General features: G+C 42.8%; 1 protein-coding gene across 2 annotated transcripts in view; it reads right to left on the bottom strand.

The window, feature by feature from the left end:
- The window catches only part of spock1 (SPARC (osteonectin), cwcv and kazal like domains proteoglycan 1), an 80,220-nt gene that overhangs the window by 21,416 nt on the left and 37,391 nt on the right, over window positions 1–21,413 (bottom strand). For both annotated transcript variants that reach the window (XM_058650478.1, XM_058650479.1), the window contains exons 3-5: window positions 18,918–18,963; window positions 10,980–11,060; window positions 1,234–1,348 (exon numbers count right to left, since the gene is read on the bottom strand). In XM_058650478.1, coding sequence (XP_058506461.1) covers window positions 1,234–1,348; window positions 10,980–11,060; window positions 18,918–18,963 — 242 coding nt within the window. The remainder of the gene's footprint in view (window positions 1–1,233; window positions 1,349–10,979; window positions 11,061–18,917; window positions 18,964–21,413) is intronic.

Genomic DNA, 21,413 nt, shown 5'->3' with positions numbered 1-21,413 from the left:
CCCAGTGACTGCCACAGAAGATTAGACATGCACGCAGCACCGATACACAAAACAGCGCTGGCAGGTCAGGCAAGACAAGAGGTACGATGGAATTCGTAAGTTGATAAACATTATCTGAGATGCTTCCCCCCCATCCTTCTCCCGATCTAATCCACTTGCTGTCATCCTTACACTGCATGAATGCAATTAACTGGAAGAATGTGTTCAAATTAGCGATTGTGATTCGGAAGGCGGGATTTGCTTGGCCAGGGAGATTAGTGTACACCTGCCAAATAACTCATTGTGGAAGACAGCTGCAGAAGGAAGAATGAAAGAGTGGAAACACAATCACGAGACACATTAACCTCAAACAGAGACGTGTGCTACGGTACAGCGGCGCCCTGCTGAGATTCTATGTTGCTCTAATCTGGAAAGGCTCATATTTGACTTTGCTTCAGCCTCCTCACAGCGGGAGAGAGGCGCTCACAAATTAACATCGTATGCCTCGATAATGCTCCCTGAATTACTGCTTGCTGCTAATGTATACATCTAAGCCCGCAGCCAAACATTATCATCAGCCAGTAGGAAAAGTCAAGAGAAGACGAAGGACTCTTTCATTTGACGGCAGTATTAACGACGAGTTTTTATTCGAGGTACAGTACGCAGTGTACTGCGTATATTGATCTTAAATCATTCACTGACAGCTACATTTATTACAGTATATTACACGTTTTTTGTTTTTTTTCCAAATATCTCAGGAGCAACAACATTTGCATTTGACGGTCACTGAATCTGCGTGACGCGATAAACCAGCCAACACAATCCAAAGTGTCAGTGAGTGAGTGAGTGAGTGGGAAACCCACATTTCAGGTGAATCATTTGACAAACTAAGCGGCAAATAGGACGTTACTAATGCAATGCAAGGGGAAGCATTAAAATCACGCACCTTAAGCGCTAATGACTTGAGGAAATCAATTAAACCCCCAAGACAGAGACAAAGCACATTCTGATGCATTTTGGTGGAGGGAAATGCTTCTTGAACTGAAAAATTGAAAAAGCTCAAGAACGGCAAGGTTGCAAACAGCAAACAGCAAACAGACAGTTTTAACACAATTAATTAGTGTTGAGAATACTTTTTCACTTTTAATTACGGGAATTCACTGCAGAGGGGAAATCATTAGGACAACCACAACTCTCCAGTTTTGGCGTGTCTTTTACAGAAGACTAACGCCTGTAAATGTGAATTGGCCTTACCTGTGAGCTGGCTGCTTGTGATTGGTGCAGATGGCCGTCTGGTAGTCATGGCTGACGCACACCTTGTGAGGAGGACAGTGCACCTTCAGACAGGGATCCTTGGTGGCGTCTGGGCCTACAGGGAGACACAAGAGACTTTATCTCCCGCAACAAGACGCAGAGCAAGATAATCATCAGAAGTTGATGCGGCAACACATCAAGCTTTTCATCTGGGTATCCAGCTGCTAGATGTTTACATCCAATTGTGAAGCGGGCGGGAAAAATAATGAGTTAGGAGAAAAAACACAGACGGGAATAATTGTGAGAGGTGTGAAGTGAGCACGGAGTTCTCCGCAGTGCGAGCGTCTCTTAATGAGGACGACGATCTCGGAGCGACGACCTCCCCCCCCCCCCTTCCATCACGTTTCCAAAATCAATCTCCAGAGTGACGTTATCACCGTGGCAGTCAGACAGGTGTCCAAGGTGACAGGAGACCAAAGCAGATCATTGACTCTGAGCATTGTGTCGTTTCACACCAGGCTAAAAGGACAAAGCCACTTTCCATTTGACGGGAGAAAAGAGGGAAAAACAGAGGGTGGAGGAGATGGAAATGACAGTGGTGCGAAAAGAGTAAGAGTGAGACCTTTAACTACAACGAGTGAAGAGAGAGACAAGCCAACACAAGCCATGTGGATTAAAGAAGGATAAGATGCCTTTATATGATGAACAAAACCAACACGAAAACGCAAAGATCAAAGACAGACAGAGCCCATTACCATTGTTGTCCTATTTAAGTTGATTACACAGAGTAGAGTAGACACTGTGTGCAGATCAAAGTCCTGCCTATGTACGCGTGATTAGTGGCGTCGAACATCCTCAAACAAGAGAGGTCTTGTCTCCATTAAAGGGCCCTAATGTGTTGTGTTGGAGCCACAGCTGGCGTCTGGTGTGAACATCCACTCAGGTCTCTGACCTGATCGTATGCCGCGCCGCCGTTTACATGCTGGTTTATCAGCATTAAATCAGCCAGTCAGACACTCCTTCCCCCTTTTTTCTCTTGCTCGTGGTTAACGCCGTAATCTCTCCGAGCGGTCGATAAGGATGAATGAACAGCTTCACGTATCGACTGTAAACATACCTAATTCTGTCACAGGGTATAGAGGAGCTTTCCGTTATCTGGGAGGTGAAAGAAGAAACACTCAATAATGATAGATGGTCTCCAGGGAGGAGATTCATAGCACGCTGCCCAAATCAAACAGTATATTTCCTACACAATATGCATTTCCGATACGACACCGTGTTTATGAGCCTCTCATTATCTCCAAAAGGAGATGGGTGGCTATTTCTCAGTGTTTTCTAAGGCCTGTCCTCACCTCCGCGTAGCAGTGCTAGAGGAAACCCATCTTATTTCACTCTGCTTTGAAAAACGATTTTATCGCAGCGAGGAAATGAGAGATGAAGGCAAAGTGACGAGAGGAGGGAAGCACTGAGGAAAACATGAGGGGGGGATTGTGTCTGCTTAACAGAAGATTGGAGAACAATTTTGGGATTAGTGTGTGACCTCCACTCTCAGACAAATTGTACTTAAGACGCAGGCATACAAATGAGCAAGCCACTCCATCCACCTCCACCCGCACAAATAAGCAAAGCGCCGCATGTAGACATTTACGTCCACGCGGCGTCTGCACCGACAATAAAACAGTTCACTTGGAGAGACAATGGTGCTCCGACTGTGGGAACATTTTCAGATTAGGTGATTTGAATATTTATGGTGTATTCAAAGAAAGATGGAGAAGAGAGGAGGAGACAATACAAGATGACAGGAAAGGGAAAGTCACTTAACACGTAGAGTAAAAGTACAGCGAGAAAAAAAGAGAGGACAATAGGGGGGGAGAGAAAATGACAGGATGGAGAGGAGGAAGATTGCTGGGTAAGAGAGAGTTTTATCCATCCATTTAAAGCTTGAGTGAGCAGCATCGGCAGTTAAACCAGCCAATCAATTGTAATGCGGGACCACTGCAGCACACGCTTGCCACCTTCTTCTTCACTTTCCCCCCAGAACGTGTGTCTCATCACCCTTTTGTTCCCCCTCTCTTCTCTCTAATCTTAAGTATGACTTTATTCTCATCCTTGAGCATGTGTGAATAAGTTCATTTGCAGGAGCAATATAACTTATAAATGCCTTATTAGACACCCGTTCATCCCGAGGTGCCGGGCAAAACCCACATTTTACACAGAAATGGTTATTGACGTACGTTAATGAGCGATGGTCACCTGCTGCTGATAAGAATGTGCCAAATGAACAACTTAAAGGTGTGCGCGTGTGAGTATGAATAAGTAAACACGATTGCGTCATTCCCCGCAGCCGAACACAACGCACCGAAGAAGTAAATTCATGTTTTATTCTCCATTACACCTCTGTCGTGATTTGTGAGCGAGCGCAGCAGACGCACGCACAGACACCACCAGCGATTTGTCCAGCGATCCTCGTTGGCCATTTGTACGGCTGACTGATGACCTCTGGACGCCCAGTTACCAGACTGTATGGGGAAAAGACAGATGGAGAAGTTGGCAGAGCCGCGGCTGAGGGTTTCGTGCGGACACGGGACAGTGACAGACGATTTACAAATGCACACCGCAAACGTCCTCAGTTTGAATTAGAGCTTAGACAAAAGGTCTGGAGCCAAATGTTGTTTTCCAGACATGTTTTTCATTCAAATGTGCATTTCACTGACGATCCGCGACCGTGTTGTTATGTACATGCCACGCAAATTTAGAGAAAACAGCTCTGCTCTATTATTTTTCTTTCAAAAAGCAGTGAGGTGATTATTCTGCTTGGAGGAATAATCCCCCCGATCACATACTGGAACAACACGTTTGAAATTATCAGCGGCAAAAACACGATGGCAATGAATCCCTAAAGGGAACCCGAACGTCGCATTTGAAACCCACCATTATACTAAAAATTAGAATTATATAAGAACGGTATAATTCTTTGAAGCCCACGTCACATGGTCTGTGTAATATTGTCTCTTCATCGCAAGGCACAGTAGCAATTGTGCCATTTCCTGTTGTGTTTTGATATTTTGGTTCACGAACAATTTTGGTCATACATCTTTGACACTTTTTTTATGTTTGCGTGCCAAAGTTTTAAATTCGCCCTGGTGTGTGGTCTACTGTAACAGTCCACAGTTTTCTTTATTTTCTTTTCCTCTTAAACCGAGGACCAATCATTTCATCACGTCTTTACTCGGGATTGTCAACGTTTGCCTGAGACAGATATTGTACAGTGTAAATGAACCAATCATTAGGGAAGAGGACGGGGCTGGCGAGGGCAGATGCTGCTGCTGCCAAATGGTTTTGGCTTCATTGTATCAGCAGAGTTTTCGAGCCTGTGATATGATTGAACGTTACTCGTCAGCTGAAAAAAGCCAGGCAGCTGGTGTGGCATAAATGAAGAGCGAGCGAGTTCAGTGTGTCTTGAGCCTACATAAAATCCTATACCGATACTGTGATGACTTTGTCTTTTAGGACCCAGCGGCACGTAAATGTGGTGAAGTTGAAAAGCTTCTCTTTTTTCAGACAATCTGTTGACGTGGACACACCTCGTGGCTGTTGCACATTTCAAAAGTGTTGCATTGCAAACTCCGTATCATCCCAGGTACCGACCATCTGGTCAGAGGTGCTCGTAGCGTCTTAGAGACAAATCTTTTATCACGCTCATGTGGAAATTCTTCATTTTGCGCGAGGTTTTCTTTAAAAGCATTTGGTCTTTTTTTTTTTACATGCCCTCCTCACACTCACGCCCCAGCCTGCCATATGGCTTTGTTCCTCTCCGAGGGTGCGGCAGTACTGCGATCTCTCTGCAGCGAGCCCTCGCTCTACGTTCCTGCCATTACAGCAGCTACAGTGCTCTCTTGTGCACACAGTTGTGTCTATTTCCCTCAAGTGTGAATGAATTAGGGCGGCTCGTGTATTGACTCCCATCAACTCCCTGTCTCCCTCCCTCTTGCCGAGTCTGCAGCTCAGAGCCTTCAGGGAGCTACAAGGCAAACACAGCCAGCTAGAGGCGAGCTGGAAAACAGAATATTGCTTTTTCTCCCTTTTCTAATGCAACACCGAGAAGCGTTGTATTAGTTTGAGCTAGGTTTACATAATTGGAGCACTATTATATAATTATACATCATCATTATATGTATGGTATTATTATTAGAATTGTAGCCAGTAACTATAGACATTAAACCACAACTACTGTTTTAAAGCATCCTAAGGTTCCAGCAGAGGAGTTTTCTTGTGCATGACTTTGTGATACATGCAGGCGAGCGTCTGATCCCCATCTCCATGTGAAAAACGTACAGGACCACAGTCACTGAATCATCGTGAACTGCATTACCGTGGCAGTGCTGCACTGTTATTCGTGGAACAAGCTGCAAATATGGCAATTTATTATCTAGAGTGTGCAAAAAAAAAAAAAAAAAGCTCCTGGATGATTCAACCTCAAACATATCTTCCAGCCTTTTTAATTGCTGCAAACACTTCCAAGTGGCTTCCTGGCAGAAACGCACATTACACTTGAAGCTGTAAAACTTTATTACAATTAGAGTTGACAGTGAATTGCTCAACCCGTCTACTTTTCCGTCTCTGCGGGTTTTTTCCCCTCCTTCTTTGTCACCCCTTAATGTCCCTTAAGAGACAGGAACGAGTAGCAATAGGGGAGAAGGCGGAGATAAAACACGGCTCCTGTATCCTCTAATACTGGACAGAGGCCAGAATAGAGTGCAGTGATTGGATAATAAAGATAGTCATAGTTCAATAGAAGAGGCCACATTGCCAACAAGCCCTGCCAGAGAGTAGAGGGTGACCTTAAACGAATGGCTGCGGAGCTGGACATGGGTCAATGGGGTGTTTTTGTAATCTCTGTGTAAATGTGTGTGTGTGTGTGCTTGTCCTCTATCGACACTGCGCTCTCATTGTTTGCTCTCCCCAGCTACCGTTTCTAACAGCAAATAAACAAGTTTGCAATTAAATAAACAGGCGCTTCAACAGCCATCCCCGCGGGACATGTTTCTGTTATTAGAAAAATGAGCATCACATTCCCGGGCCTGATTAACTAATTAAAAAGGTGTTCCTTCTCTTTCACCTGCAGGTCTGCAGAGGAGAGAAAGGAAAAGCGATCAAGAGGAGATAAAAATCTCCTTCCGTCTCTCCTTTGCGATCATTTCCTCGGGGGTCCGACTGTTGCGCTGCGAGATGCATTGAAGCGAGGGATGACATAGAGGAATGATGGGGGCATGGAAGCACAGAGAGGGCCTCTGGGAGAATGCACCGATGGACCGGATTCACCATCCAGAAAATGAATTATTGAAAACATGGGTAAATCACATTATTGTGGATATAACGGAGAATGGGAATGATAAACAGGCGGGTTCAGACTGACCGAGAATAAACCGATGTAAAATAGGGAGGCTAACTATTACCGACTGAATATTCATCATTGCCCAAAGACCATTAAATACACACATACTTTCACAGTTTTTTTTTGATAGAACTCTATAAGAGGATGTTTTGTAAAGCTGTTGCTGGCAGCAAAACAGTTAAAAGCAAATAATCAGGCAGTCTTTGAAGACAGCTTCAAAGCAAAGGAGCATGTGCACACAGGAACACATTTATTTCAAGTGGAATTATTTTTTCTCCCTTTCGCAGTCTGAAAAAATGTTATGCATGACCTGCTCTGCTCTCCGGATCATCAAGGCAAACTGAGAGATGAGGAATGGAATAAAATATGCATGAAATTTGTAACGGACACACTCAGGGAAATACAAACAATGGCTGACATAAACTTGGTTCCCTTGCTCAGGGCTTGATGTTTGTTTTTGGGTTTTTTTTTCTCCCCCTTTAGCCAATCGCCAGTGTTGAAGCTTGAAGCTTGGTACACAACCGAGAGTATGTTGTGTGTCTTTCCAACCTCAGTGTCTGGACTTAGTCACTCGCCGCTGTGCCCGGAAATCCCAGAGACACGCTGCCACAGTGGCTCACAGAAAACAGATCTAGAGGTCACGTCAGTGGGCATCATAAAACGTTTTGTGTTTCTCATAATTCACATTACAATCAGAGTTTGGAAACATTTGTTGTTGCAGGAAGGTAAGGTTTTAAACTAATTCACTCAACCAGTCTCTTTTCTTTTGCTTAAAGGTGACATCGAATGCTGGTATAGCACATATATGTTAGTTATGGAGGTCTACTTACATACTGTATATTAACTTGTTTTCTTTTCATGGTTAAAAACCTCCCAGTCGCTGCAAACGAGCCGATCAAAATATCTCCTCACTGACGCTCTCGTCAGCCGCGCTGTTTCAGACCAAAACCACACCCCCAGAACGTGGACTGTGTTGTGATTGGCCAGCCAACGAGAGCTTTCCCACTGTCCTGTGATTGGCCAGGTACCTGGAAGTGACGTAATTGGTAGGCCAGCTCTCAGATACACAGCTCCCCCTCTGGCACGGTGGATGCTCTGCATCTCAGCAGCTACAACGAGAGTAGTTCTTCTTCTTCTGCGGTTGAATGTACGCAACCGGATGTGCCCGGACTAGTGCCCGCAGCAGGAGGCGCTACGGTGGTGAGAGGAGTGGTGAGGTATACTGATGACATCAGCATAGTGAAGTGCCGATCCGCTTCGCAGAGCCCAGGAAAACAATAAAACCCTATTTTCTCAGCAGTGGCTGAACTGTTTGTTCTGAAACTTTAGGGTTTCATAAACGAGGTAATGACGCAGATACACACAAAAACGCAGCGTTAATTGGAGCTTCCGGTCTATGTCGCCTTTAAAATAGATCACCCACACTCTTAAATGCACGTGAGTTCATTCAGTTTGACCTTTTAGTCAAAGTCAGGACAACAAAAGACCTAGCTCCTAACTCACATCCTGATTCTTTGTCGACATACTGCACTCGATTCCACTTCTTACTTTCTACTAGTAAAGCATACATTTAGTCGGACTGGAGTTGGACTGGAGTTGGACTAGAGTTGGACTCCCCCGTCTTTGACCAAAAAATAGAGGGAGACGACGTATCCGCTGCAGTAACGTTGCCCGAAATCACACAAACACAGCCACCACAAGAGCCACACTCAATCTAACTTGTATCTCGTTTAACATGTACAGCAGGTACCAAACATACAGAACCACGGTGCGATCCATCTCAAAGTCCGTCTCGCCATTCACTGTAACGTAACCGACTCAACACACACGAGAGCGAGATACACGTACTCCGCACGTACACTTGGACTTGGCAAGTTGTCCGATTGTCCGTCTTAGTCGGACTACGGCCTGAGCTCGATTAAACTGTGCATGTACACGTGTTTACATGGATGACAGGCCTGTTGCCTCATCCTCAGAGACAGGGATTAGAAAAAAAAATGTTCATTGTAAAAGAGTAAAGGATTCACACACACACACGCTGAAGGGCGTGTGTGTGTGTGAGTATGATCGAGTAACGGTAGATAAGAGCCTCCTGTTTCCTTTTCTCTGTTCTTAATAAGCACTCATTTTCATCATTTTATCTGTGTTACTCAATCATTAGAAAAAAAATCAACAACAGTACCTGATATTATATATCAAAGGTTTGGTAATTTCATTATATTTTTTATCTGAAATCTGTAGTAAAGCCCTAATTAGACGCAATGTTAGACTGCTCAATTTAAATATTCTTCAGACTTAGCCGGAAAACAATGCACCGCGCACTGAACTGAACACATTATGCCCCTGGTCATATCAAGGGGATGAACGGAGAGCAAGATGATACAGTATGTCATTCAAAAGCACACATTTTGCTCCGTTTATAGGGAACATTGTGTATGTTTTGTTCGTCCTGAGAGACGCAAGGCAACATCTTCATTTGAACTCGAGGAGAAATGGAGGAAACGTCGGCTTATCCGCATTCTCACACTCATCTTTAATTTGCTCCCATGCAGCTTATCTCACGCTGAATTCAATCAGAACATGTTCAATTGTACGCTTTTAATTACTTAACGAACAATGTGTCGGTGCTGGTGGCATCAGTCACGTTTCAATTTTATGGTTTTTCTGGTTCCCCATTCAGATCTCCCTAATTATTCAATGAAGCAGCGGTCTGGAGCTTTGTTGTGGCAAATCAAATCTGCTCCGTACTCTCGTTGGCAAGCTCTCGTGACTCGGCAATCTTCAAAGTTTTACGAGTGCACCATGTCTCCGGGGTCACAAATCAGGATTAAATGATCTATTCACACCCTGTTTTACGTGGTTGTTTTATGAATGAGATACCTTCATTCATCAAACTTCATCAAAGTTTACAGCAGGGGTCTCAAAGTGGCGGCCTGGGGGCCACATGTGGACCTCCAATTGATTTCATGTGGCCCTCCAAGCAATATCAAGTTGTAACGAGTCATTTCGTTTTAATTTTTAAATGAATAGATTCATTTTGCATCATAAATGTTTTTTTTTTTATTGTTGCATATTAAAACAACCAATTATATTTTGAAATGATCCAATCCAATCCAACTTTATTTGTAATGCAATTTAAAACAAACACAGTGGACCAAAGTGCTGTACAGAATAATGGATAAGAGACAGAAGAAGTAAAAGCTCACACGAGGCAAGAGAGTACATTTAAAAAAAGGGATTTAAAACGGCATATTGATAATATGAGCTTATAACGTCCTGCGCAACTGTTGCTTTTCCCTAAAAAAGGCTTCTTTTTTTTTTACTTGACTGGCCCCCGACTGACCAGACGAGACTGAGTTTGAGTTTGAGACCCCTGGTTTACGGTGAGTGATACCCACCAAAATGCATGGTGGGTAACGGTGAACAACTTTCCCACCACAATTCACATTTGCAAGGCCTCTTCTCTAATCAACGTTTGACACATCAATTAAAAGAGTCTCCTCCCCCGTGCCTTTACTGGTGCAAAGCTTCATTTCATTGCACATAAGTGGGGATACATATGTCGACTGTATTGTAAGCTAGGTGATTTAAAACATGCGGCAATCAAGGATTTCAGGCAACCACATCAGCAGCTAACATACAAAACAGAAGACCTGACAAATACGCCACTGAAATCTTTACTCCGGTACGTTACGACCCACTTACTAAGTCTGAAATTACAACATTATCCAGCATCAAACTGCCACGAACCTTGTAAAATAGCTCTATGTTTATGAAAGGGCTGGCTTTGATCATCCCGCGCGTGAAATAGCGGCACTCTGTTCTGGTTCAGATGATGAACCGTGAGCTCGGTTATCTCCCTCCTCCATATACTCTGACATCTCTGCCCACAACCTGAGACAGGGTGGAGAACTAATTGTGCTAAATGCTGCTGTATACTCGCTCTTCACAGGGGAACTGAAATAGGCAGAGCAGAACAATTTAACCTCAGTGCAAAGTTATGCAAATAGTCGGCTGAGAACATTGACTGGCTAGCACGTCACTTCATTTTCATTGGGGTTTCATAGTCTTACTGTACAGAGCTCAAGTATAAGTACATGGATGGTTACATTCTCTTTTAGGTGTAAAAGAGAATCTAACATGTACTAATCTTAGGCCACAACACTGGCCTTACGCATGTAGAATGATGATTTTACGTAGGTCCAGTTTTGGCAGCTTGAATGGAATGATGTGTTTAAAAGTTTTTATATTAGCAATCTGTCAACAACAGTACAACAATACTGTATCACGGTATCAATAATGGAACAAACCCTTTTCCCACCTTAATAAAAATATTGTTGCCTGAACTTACCATCCTGTATGGTTTTCTTGGCCAAGGCAGAATGGCTTTTAGCTCCCGAGTCGACAGATCTACCAGGTAGAGTCTCTCGCACTGCAGAAAAACAAACAAACAAACAAACAAACGAACAAAAAAACTGTTGAGAAACATCACAAAGTTTCACACACTGTGCTTGTTTTTGTTGGAGGATCAATATGCTATTGTCTACTGTATGTGTGTTCACTCTGAGATCAGGAACTAAGAGCCAGAAGAAAACTGGCTCCATTTAAAGTACAAAATGTACTTACCAGCATTAATGAATGCATCACATAGCCATGTACAGAAAGTAACACAAACACAGCAACTGTCCAGGAACTCACTGTTTTATGTTACTGATTTTGTGAGGACTTAAACAGAACACGTTAATAATTCATCTTCAGAGATGCTGGTTTGCTTTTATTAAAGGTTGTATGTGAGAACTGTTTTGGTGCTTTTCCATAATACAGTTCTAGCACTACTCGGCTCAACTCGACTCTAGCATCATAACATTAACACAAAAGCATGGTAAAGACAACCCTAAGGAAGCAAAGCAGTGCACGCATCCTTCTACCCACTAAAAACAACCCCATCCTCTGTCCTACACTGGCATTGCAGCATGGCATGCCATGTGGGAACATGGCGGCAGAGCCAGAGAGAGAGAGAGCAGAACAGCCAAGCACCGCGATGCAATGAGTTTGTCATGTAGGCTGTGACATTAACACCCCATATGATTAACTCCAGTTCTCATCCCTCTCCTGTGTTGACTGGCAAGTGAGTGACGACTGAACACGGGCCGTGTATGACGGCCAAAAAACACACACACACAAAAAAAACAAAAAACAAAACAGAGAGATATTTTTTGTCAACACACCCTGCACTCATTATTCCTGCACTTTCCTGTCTCTCCTCTTGGCCAGATCCCTCTTCTACTCATTATGGGATGTCTGTCTTTTCTCTGACTTATCCTCACTACAGGCAATCTCTCTCAAGTGCTCTCTCCAGGCCCCCGTTGTCTGTATATCTTTGTATCTCGCTCCGTCTCCCTTCCCCAGAGACTCTGTGATGCCACTGCCACTTTACACATGCTGGCATTTAGCCTGCGGGGCCGCCGCTGTGATCGCGACCAGCAGCCTGTTCATGTCCTCTGTCGTTTGCTCGTCTCTAATTTATGATGATCATTGGAGGCGCTATTGGTTCCTGGGCACAAAAGGGTCAGAATGAAAACGCACATCAACACACACACACACACACACACGTACACACTCCGTGTGATTTACAGTTGTGTGCATCTCCCCTTGAAAACAGCCTGTTCAGCAGTGCTTGCACACTGCAGTCCATTGATTCACAACTTTATTTTTGCTTTGAGTTTGTTGTTAGTTTTGGCTCTGCCTTTGTTAACTGGAAGTGCGAGGCAGAAACAATTTACTCATCTGACTGTGGCTGTGTCGGCCTTTTTTTTTTTTTTTTTTAAATCACCGTCTCTCTGCTTATCTTGTTCCTTTTCTTCCTCTTTTACATGCCAGGCAGAAATGTTCCTGCTTTGTTTGCACTTAACGTGTGCAATTACATGAACACCACCCGTGGTGTGCCTGTGAACGCCTCCTTCCTCTGTATCAGCGTGTATCAGCGGGCTCCAGGTATCATTGATTACCACCTCTCTCTGTGTGTGTGTGTGTGTGTGTGAGGGACTGGTTAATTTACTGCATGCGAGTGAAATCACTGTAGCATATACGAGTGCCTTTCAGCTGATAGTGCCGTTTATGTGTTAAGACGCCACACCGCGAGCACTCACCCCGCTGAAAGAGCGAGATAAGAGCCGGAGCCGAGGGTCGCGGATAGCGAGTCACTTTTTAAGATGTGGCCAACAAGCCATTAAAATCAGAGCAGTAAACAATGTTTAAAGAACGCCTGGAGAGCGAGCGACGAACCCTCAGCACATTAAACTGAAATGAGATATTTGTTCTTGCTCCGGCTCACACTCCATTTAATACACAGACCTGAGGTGCTCACTGTTGTTTGCCGCCACATCGGTCTCATTTCTTATCGGTTTCTCTCTTTCTAATTCTTTTAGCTCCTGCGGGGCGCACATCAGAGAGGGCTTTATGAGAATGCATTGAGAAGCAGCGACAGTGTTAGGGGAGATTAAAGATGGACAGATGAGAAATGGGATGAGCCAGACGTCATATCTGCAGAGCGACAGAGGCTTAGTGGTTTGGAGAAATGATGCTGATGAAATATATCACAACGAGGGAGCATTCTGCTGGGAAAACACAATGTCATGTCTAATCAGGCTGATTGGCAATTTGGTAGTCCCAGATTTTTGAGGCTTTGTTTATGGCCGCCGCCGCCAAAACCAGAGAGCATCACAAATGACTTGTATTTTTTGCTGCCAAAACCGTTTCCCATAGCAACCACTTATTCACTGTGTAATCTAATTAAGCAAACACACACGAGCAGAGTGAACACCTGAACATTACGAAACTAACTTGCATTGTGTTTCCTCTGTGTCGGTTTGTATTTTGTTCTCCGTTTTTTTTTGTTTTTTGTTTTTTGTTTTTTTTGCCTCCGTGCCAGTTTGACTCTGTTGTGCTCCTCTGGACTTGCTGTGATAATGGCGCACACACTGCCATTTGTAACACAAAAAAACAACCTTCCCTTTGACTCACATCTCAAGATAATGAATTGAAATCACAGCCTTACAAATCTGTGGGGCATGCACACACACACACATACAGGACCCCTAGAATGAAACAGCCCAAATGCTGAGTCCAACATTGGTCTTGCTGACAGTACAACTGTTATCAGCCGCCAAAGAATCTTCCCCTCTGTCCCTCTGCTCGGGCTTGAAGGCCTTTTCAGGGCAACTCTCCAATCATTACAGACGGGGCCGAGCAGAGAATAATGGAGATGCAGAAACCACAGTAATAAATAAAACTTTAGTTTGACTTTGGAACAAGGATGAGCTGACCTCGAGGGGACATGATGGATTTTAGCTTCAGCTACTGCAGAAAAACAGACAGGAGCATTGTTGAGCAGCCAAATGTCGATGCTGCATTCTGTGTTTAAGAAGCTGAAGAAAGTTAATAAGTTAACATAAGCATGCCGATGGTAACAACTTCTATATCGGTACCAATCAAATTAAACACGTCAGGTATTTTCTATAGTATAAGATGAATTCATTGTTTTGTTTATCATTTTATTAACTTTTTGTAGCACCTTGTACTTTTACCATGCGTATAATCCTGCTGTGTGTATTGAATGAACACAATTCCACCTGGTTATAATAGAAAGAAAAACTATGAAACGATGAGATATCAGAATTCACCTCAACAGTGGAACAAAAAAATAATAAAATATTTTTTTTATGTTGAAGGTTTTCCACAAGCCGTTTTCTGAGATGTCAGAAAGAAATAATCTATTCCCATTTCTCCCTCCATCATCATTTGGCTTTGTTTGTCAATTTTTTGACCTTGGAAAATGTGAACCTATTCTGAAGACAATCCTCTTTTTAAAGGAGCATTCAACCACATCATCCTCTTCACCAACTGATTGAGTGTCCTCATTCATAACCGTCGTTTGAGCAATTAAATCCAGTACTGGCCAATCTGTATGACAACAAAGCAACCTGTGTCAGATATAGCATGTAAGACATTTAGTCACATGACATAACCAATACCAAGAAATCAACCAGCAAATGGTTCCAAAATTATAGTTTGTTTTAGGAAAAAAAACAAAACCAAACCCCAACATCTTTGGATTGTGGAGAACACGTGAAAAAACCTTTTCTCTCAACAAAACCAGAAGCCGTAGACCTTAAAGCTCCGGGAATAATAGTGAGACCATATGTTGGGATTATTTTGGTCACATTGCCTTTGTTGTGTTAATGGCATCAGCTCCAGGAGCCGCTTTTACCTTTTGTCTTGTCCATAATGATGTAACCTGTCAGTCAGTGTGATCCTGGGTCAGCTTTGATCACACTATAGCAGCATAAAGCTCTGCTCATCTGAGTACAGCAGATGTCTCTATAATCTACTCACAGGTTGAGAAGGGTTGTCAGGGACACCGGCCAATGATATACCCACACACACACACACACACACACACACACACACACACACACACACACACCTACCCTCTTACTAAGCAACAGAATCCAGCTTTAAGGATAACATGTGGCAGGTTGAGCATTTCCTCATGCTTGGTTGAGACGAGAGGGGGATGTGATGCATTTAAGAGATTTCTAGCCGTCAAGAGAATGATCACATGTTGTCTATCCATCAGTGTGACCACATTATCATCTAACAAACAACTAAAACTAAAAGTTTTGTTTGCATTTATAATCTCAGTAGGAATTAACTGAGATTAACAGTTCATTCACAGGAACCAGCCATGAGTCTGCAGCTTTACATCTAAACGATCCACGTTACAGCGTGCGCTGTGAAAATGTGGGAAAAGATCCTTCCTGACATTTGGGAACAAGGTCCAATCAGACTTTATGACCAGTGCAAAACAGCATGTTGCTAAATGTTTGCTGCAAGGAAAAACAACGAAAGAAAAGACAAATGCACAACGACCGAACAATCATTCATTATTAATTAAATATCATTGAAAAGCCATTGTGTGTGTGTGTGTGTTTCTACGCTGATTCACAGTCAGCAATTGTTCATAATTATGTAAATTCCATCTGATGAACCCAATACATCAGAAACAATAGAAAACTCTGCAGGGACAATGAGCGTAAAAGAACGCAGTCATCTAAAGGTGAGGGGAGGGTGAGCGATAAACGCCCTGAACGTAAAGAACAAAGAAGAAGCACTTGTGAGAGAATGATCTCCAAATGAAGATTAAAAGAATACACAGAGGGACAGTGAGCGATACCACAACTGTGGAGATTTGTCACTTCCATGCAGAGGCCGTAGTACGGAGCCAGTTCAATGTCTGATATGGGGCTCTACACACACACACAAAACAGTAGACTGTGGAGGCAGAAGTTCCACCGGCCAAGGACCACGTACTCATTAGTAGGGATGGAAATCGGTATCGGTAAGTATCGGTATCGGTCTGATTTTGGTCAAAATCACTGGATCGGGTATCGGACAGATAAAAATGTAGAATCTGTTACTGTCCAAAAATCCTTTAGATCGCATGCTTCACTATGCACAGACTGGAAAACTATAAACACATTTTAGCTGAGTCATGTTTGGGCTGTTCATTTCTTGACTTTCTTCTTTTGAGGGAGAACAATATTTGTTACACCGTTGGAGAATTCTATCTTTGAAATGACGCGGCACAAATGTGTTGTTAACGGCTTCAAAGTTCATAAATGGTCTTAAATGACTGTATCGGAATAATATCGGTATCGAGACATCCCTACTCATTAGCACATGGTGCTGCTGCAGCCTCTTCCACACACACACACACACACACACACACAGAGGTGTCTCCTTCAGATCTCAACAGTCAGGTTACGGGACTCATATCTGCTGCTGTAATTCTGTCTCTTCCTCCCCCTCCTCCTCCTCCTCCTCCTCCTCCTCTCCACGAGTAGAGGAGTGTTATACTACTGATTCCGCTGAGAATCGGGATAACGAGCGAAGTGTCTCGGGACATTAGTGCCGATGCACAGTGTCACATGGTGTGCGGGTATGACACATAATTGTTGTTTTACATTTAAGACGACGCACAGTGATTCAGTGTGAGGAGGAAGAGACAGACGTACTAGACGGAGCATTACTACATGATCGCTACAAAGATGACCACTATAATATATTATTCATAGTTTCCAACGTGCACTTCTTTTCATTATTGCTTAATATGTCGATTATTTACTATTTTAGAATGCAGAAAATGCTAAATGTTGAATGGAGTTTGGACTTTTTTTTAAATATTCAGTCCTGGTCTCTACAACTAAAAGCAGTTTCCACAGAGCACAGATGTAGTACAGCTGTGCACAATCATTTTGGCATCTAAAAATGGCACGTTCATGTGCTTTTGGCCACACATGACTCATTTTATGTTGTTTAGTCCCCGGTTGATAGAATAAAGCTCTGTTTACTTTGTTCATTAGTTGTCTTGGAGAGGAAGAGCGCAGCACCAAAATGTGATGCACTAAGATGATACTGTTTTTGTTTTTTTTTGTTTTATTAAGCTCAGTATCCACAAGGAGCTGGCCCAGATAAACGTGCTCAGCAAGGCTGTCCCTGCAGACTTACAGTTACTGTGCTACATATGCAAAACCAAAGCCAGAACAGAGCAGAACAACCTCAACGGTAGAAAGACTTGCTGTTCAGAGAGCTGCAGACCAATCAAACCCCCAGATGGTGTGTGTATGTGTGTGTGAGTGTGAGTGTGAGGTGAGTGCTCCAGGTATTACTCATGTTGTGGGGACCTAAATCTGTTTACATCGTCACTTTATGGAGACGTGTTTTCCTTATGGGGACAAAAAGGAGATGAATGGTTAGGATGAGGTCAGGGTTAGGTTAAGTTAGGGTTAGGCCAGTCGTAGTTATGGTTAAGGTGAGAGGGTTTATGAATGTAAGTCAATATAATGTCCCCTGAAGTCATGGAAACCGGAATCTGTGTGTGGCATCTCAAAGATAGCAGGCATTTCCCCAATTGCCTCCAGAGACAAAAGAGATTTTATGTATAATTTTATCACAAACTAAGGCTTGGGGGGGGGGGGGAGAACAAATGCTGACTATTGACTATAACCGAGTCCACGAGCTCAGCATAATAGTGGCTCATTTATCTCCTCGGTCACAGCTGGACTGCAGGAAATTGCAGATAGGTTTAAAAACACCGTGTGAACACCACAAGGGCAATAAAGTGACAGGAGTGGCTACTGCTGGATGGTCTTTCGAGACATGTCTGTGGTATCAAAAAGGCATTTGTGACCAAAAAATGGAAAGTGACTAATAGATAGAAATATGAATTACACTCTTTGTAAACAGCACCAGACGCATCTTCCTACCTTGATGATGCCGAGTACAGTACACCCAAAGGAAGTTTTGTGGTTTGGGATGGATTTACAGTTACCGACAGCAGTAGGGATGGAAATCAGTATCGGTAAGTATTGGTATCGGTCTGATACCAATACTTTTGGTCAAAATCACTGGATCAGATATCGGATAGATAGAAATGTAGAATCCGATACCATCCAAAAATCCTTTATATCGCATGCTTCACTACGCACGGACTGAAAAACTATAAATAAATAGCAGCAAAATCATTTTAGCTGAGTCATGTTTGGGCTGTTTATTTTTATCTTTTGGGGAGAACAATATTTGTTACAACGTTGGAAAATGACATCTTTGAAATGACTCAGCACAAATGTGTTGTTAACAGCTTCAAAGTTCATAAATGGTCTAAAATGACTGTATGGGAATAATATCGGTATCGTAGATACTCAAGGTTTTGATATCGGTATCGGTATCGGACACAACAAAGTGTCCGATACATCCCTACATCGCAGCACTCTTAACCCGTGTATTTGAATGGAGCAAAAAGTTAACGCTGGCAATTTAACTGTGGGTAATACTCATCCCAATGTGACGTAATTGAGTTTAGTCAAGAGACACTGGCGCGTTACACACTGTTGAGTGTGGTTGATAATGTACATTTGCCATTGTTACCATGATGAGTCCACACACACATGTTCTAGTATATAATTGTATTTTTATTTTTCCTCACAAAGATACTCACTAAGATAACTGAAACTTATCAATATCAATAAATCAAGTAAATAATAGAACAATCACCGCCAAAATAGTTTGTGTGCGATTTTACAGTAAATCCTTTCCTTTGGAGACAATATCACAAATCTTGGCAACAACATTGTTTTTTCCTTAGTGCATGTTTCGTGTGTTCATACCTCTGTTTAGGCTCACACACGCACGCACATATTAGAGTAACACCAAAAACAACAGGACTCACCTTGGTCTGCAGACTTGGCAGGAGCCCAGCTTTTGAAGTAGTCATCCTGAATAGAAGAACAAAAACAGCGAGTTACTAAAAAGCATGAAAACAAAGAAACTGGGAGGAAAACATCATGTTGACGTTCAAACGTGAGGAGAAAACCCTACACACAAACCTAAAGGTGATAAACTGCGTGGAGTGACAGAAAGTGGAGATCTGAAGAAAGGAGGAGGAGCTCAACTACGACATGTAATCTCAACTGGGTCAACATGGCCGTCGAGGCGCGGAATCCATTCAGAAAGCAGTGGATTCACTGTTTGGTTTTCAGGGAGAGGAATTATGTTCCATGCGTTTTCATCTAAGCTGTAAAGACATGACTGTAATTATATTTGAAGAGGAGCAAATTCAAATTCTCTTGCTAAGATACACGGAAATACGCCATTGTGTAGGAAGGGCTCGTCGACTGTAAATATTAAAACTGAAGAAAAAAAAAAGAGTTTTTCTCAGTTAAGAAAAGGATTTTTGAAGTAAAATTCATTTTTGATTCAGCTGCTCCATTCAGATGTGTTTCTCTGTCACTGTGTAAAGCAATTAAAAACCCCCATTTTAGCATAATTGACAGAGGCCACGATGCACGGGTACATTTGAATATGCAGTGTGTTGCATTAGGCAAAAATAGTACATACATCACACCCTTGAACTGATATATAAATGGAGGCAGGTGTGGAACAGGTGATGTTTCATTTTGCAGCGCAAGTTCAGCAGCAACGTGTGAGAAAGAGCCTTAAATATTAACTTAAAAAAATACAATATTGATCGCAGTCTCCTATACCACGTTGCAGACCCACACATCCAGTCTTTGTTCTTTGTAGCAATGAAAGTGCAAAATAGCAAGTAACTATAGCAAACTATATTCTACTTTTAGTGTCCCCTCAAGCACAAGGGCAATAAAGAGATGCTCACACACAGAGACTACGAGCTACCTTGCTAATGGTAAGTCAGTTATAGAAGCATTGTTATATGTGTTCAACAGTCAAATACAGTAATGTTTAAGTGTCTATAAGCTTTTGAGCACATTGCAAAAGCAAAAAACATCTTTCAGCAGAACAATACGGTGTTTAGTTATTACGATGAATCAATGACTAAATTAATCAGCAACTATTTTGATAATCGATGAATCAGTTTGGAGCTTTTTTTATGATTAAAACAAGATTTCCGATTGTTTAAGCTTCTTAAATGTGAATAGTTTAGTTTTCATTTATTTGCTCTGGATAACAAAGAAATCATTAAAAGTCAATCATTTTGGTTTGTGGACAAAACAAGACATTTGAGAACATCGTCATTTCCAGGTTTGACGAACACCGATCAACACTTTTTAAGGTTTTCTGATATTTTATGGACCAAGTGATTACTCACCTCCACTTCCTTTGAATGTTTGCAGGCAAAGAAAAGAAAAGGAGAGGAGAGGAAAGAGAGAAAAGGAGAGCGAAAGAAAGAAAGAAAGAAAGAAAGAAAGGTCAGTGATAATGGCACGGTGTGCTGTGTCTATCAGATCTATTACAGCCACATGTTACTCATTCAGAATACTGAGCTCAACTCCTGACATTCATTTAAAAAGGAATCGGAGTCTGAAGGCGGCAGCAAACCAAAGCACTCACACACACACACACACATACACCTGCACTTACACTAACAGCAAGTATACGCTTTATCTGATGTGGCGCGTCATTAAAACACATGAGGCCAAACTATACAGGTTTGAGTAGAAGTTCAGCACAAAGGCAGGTGAGAGAGGAGAGGAGAGGAGAGGAGAGGAGAGGAGAGGAGAGGAGAGGAGAGGAGAGGACGAAAGGTGGAGCAGTAAGGAAGCTGTGCAAATGTATGACTATTCTTTTTATTGTGCCGAAGTGTGATGGAGAGCAGAAGAGAGGAGAGGGTGCAGGTCAAGTATGCAGAGGGAAGGTGGAGGAGAGTAAGTTACTGTGTGTTACTGAGCAGGCTCTGCGGAAAGAAAGAACATACGCGGCATATTGTTGTCGTGTTGATTTCTCCACAATCTGAGACTTATCTCTGTTTCCTTTTAAACCTGCAGCTACAAACACGTGGCGTGTGAGGAGGTGTTTCATCTGTTCTCACCCACAGTTACGGCGTCTTCACCGCAGCCGAGATGCCGCCACCTTTTTTTGCTTCTTTTCTTTTTCCTTTCTTGTTACTGGAGTTGCTTAAGGTTCACAGCAGCAACCACTAGTCTTCTTAATATTCAGCCTATGTCTCGGGGATGACCTTTCCTCGCCCCAAGACCCCCATTAATATTTTAGTGTGCTCATCTCAAAAGCATTAACTGGCTGTTTAGCTCACTGCGACGCTGCCCCCAATGTCATTCAAACCCTTCAAAGTGATTACAAGGAGATAAAAGTGTGTCATCTGTGCTGGTGGAGGGGGCAGGAACGCTCAGCAGCGCTGGCGACTCACAGAGCGCGAAAAGCTTTTCTCTTGTGTCTGTTCAAATATTCA

The sequence above is a fragment of the Solea solea genome, chromosome 14 (genome assembly GCF_958295425.1).
Source record: "Solea solea chromosome 14, fSolSol10.1, whole genome shotgun sequence".
Taxonomy (NCBI): domain Eukaryota; kingdom Metazoa; phylum Chordata; class Actinopteri; order Pleuronectiformes; family Soleidae; genus Solea; species Solea solea.
The sequence above is the reverse complement of the archived record's forward strand: the minus strand, read 5'-3'. Positions and strand labels throughout refer to the sequence as shown.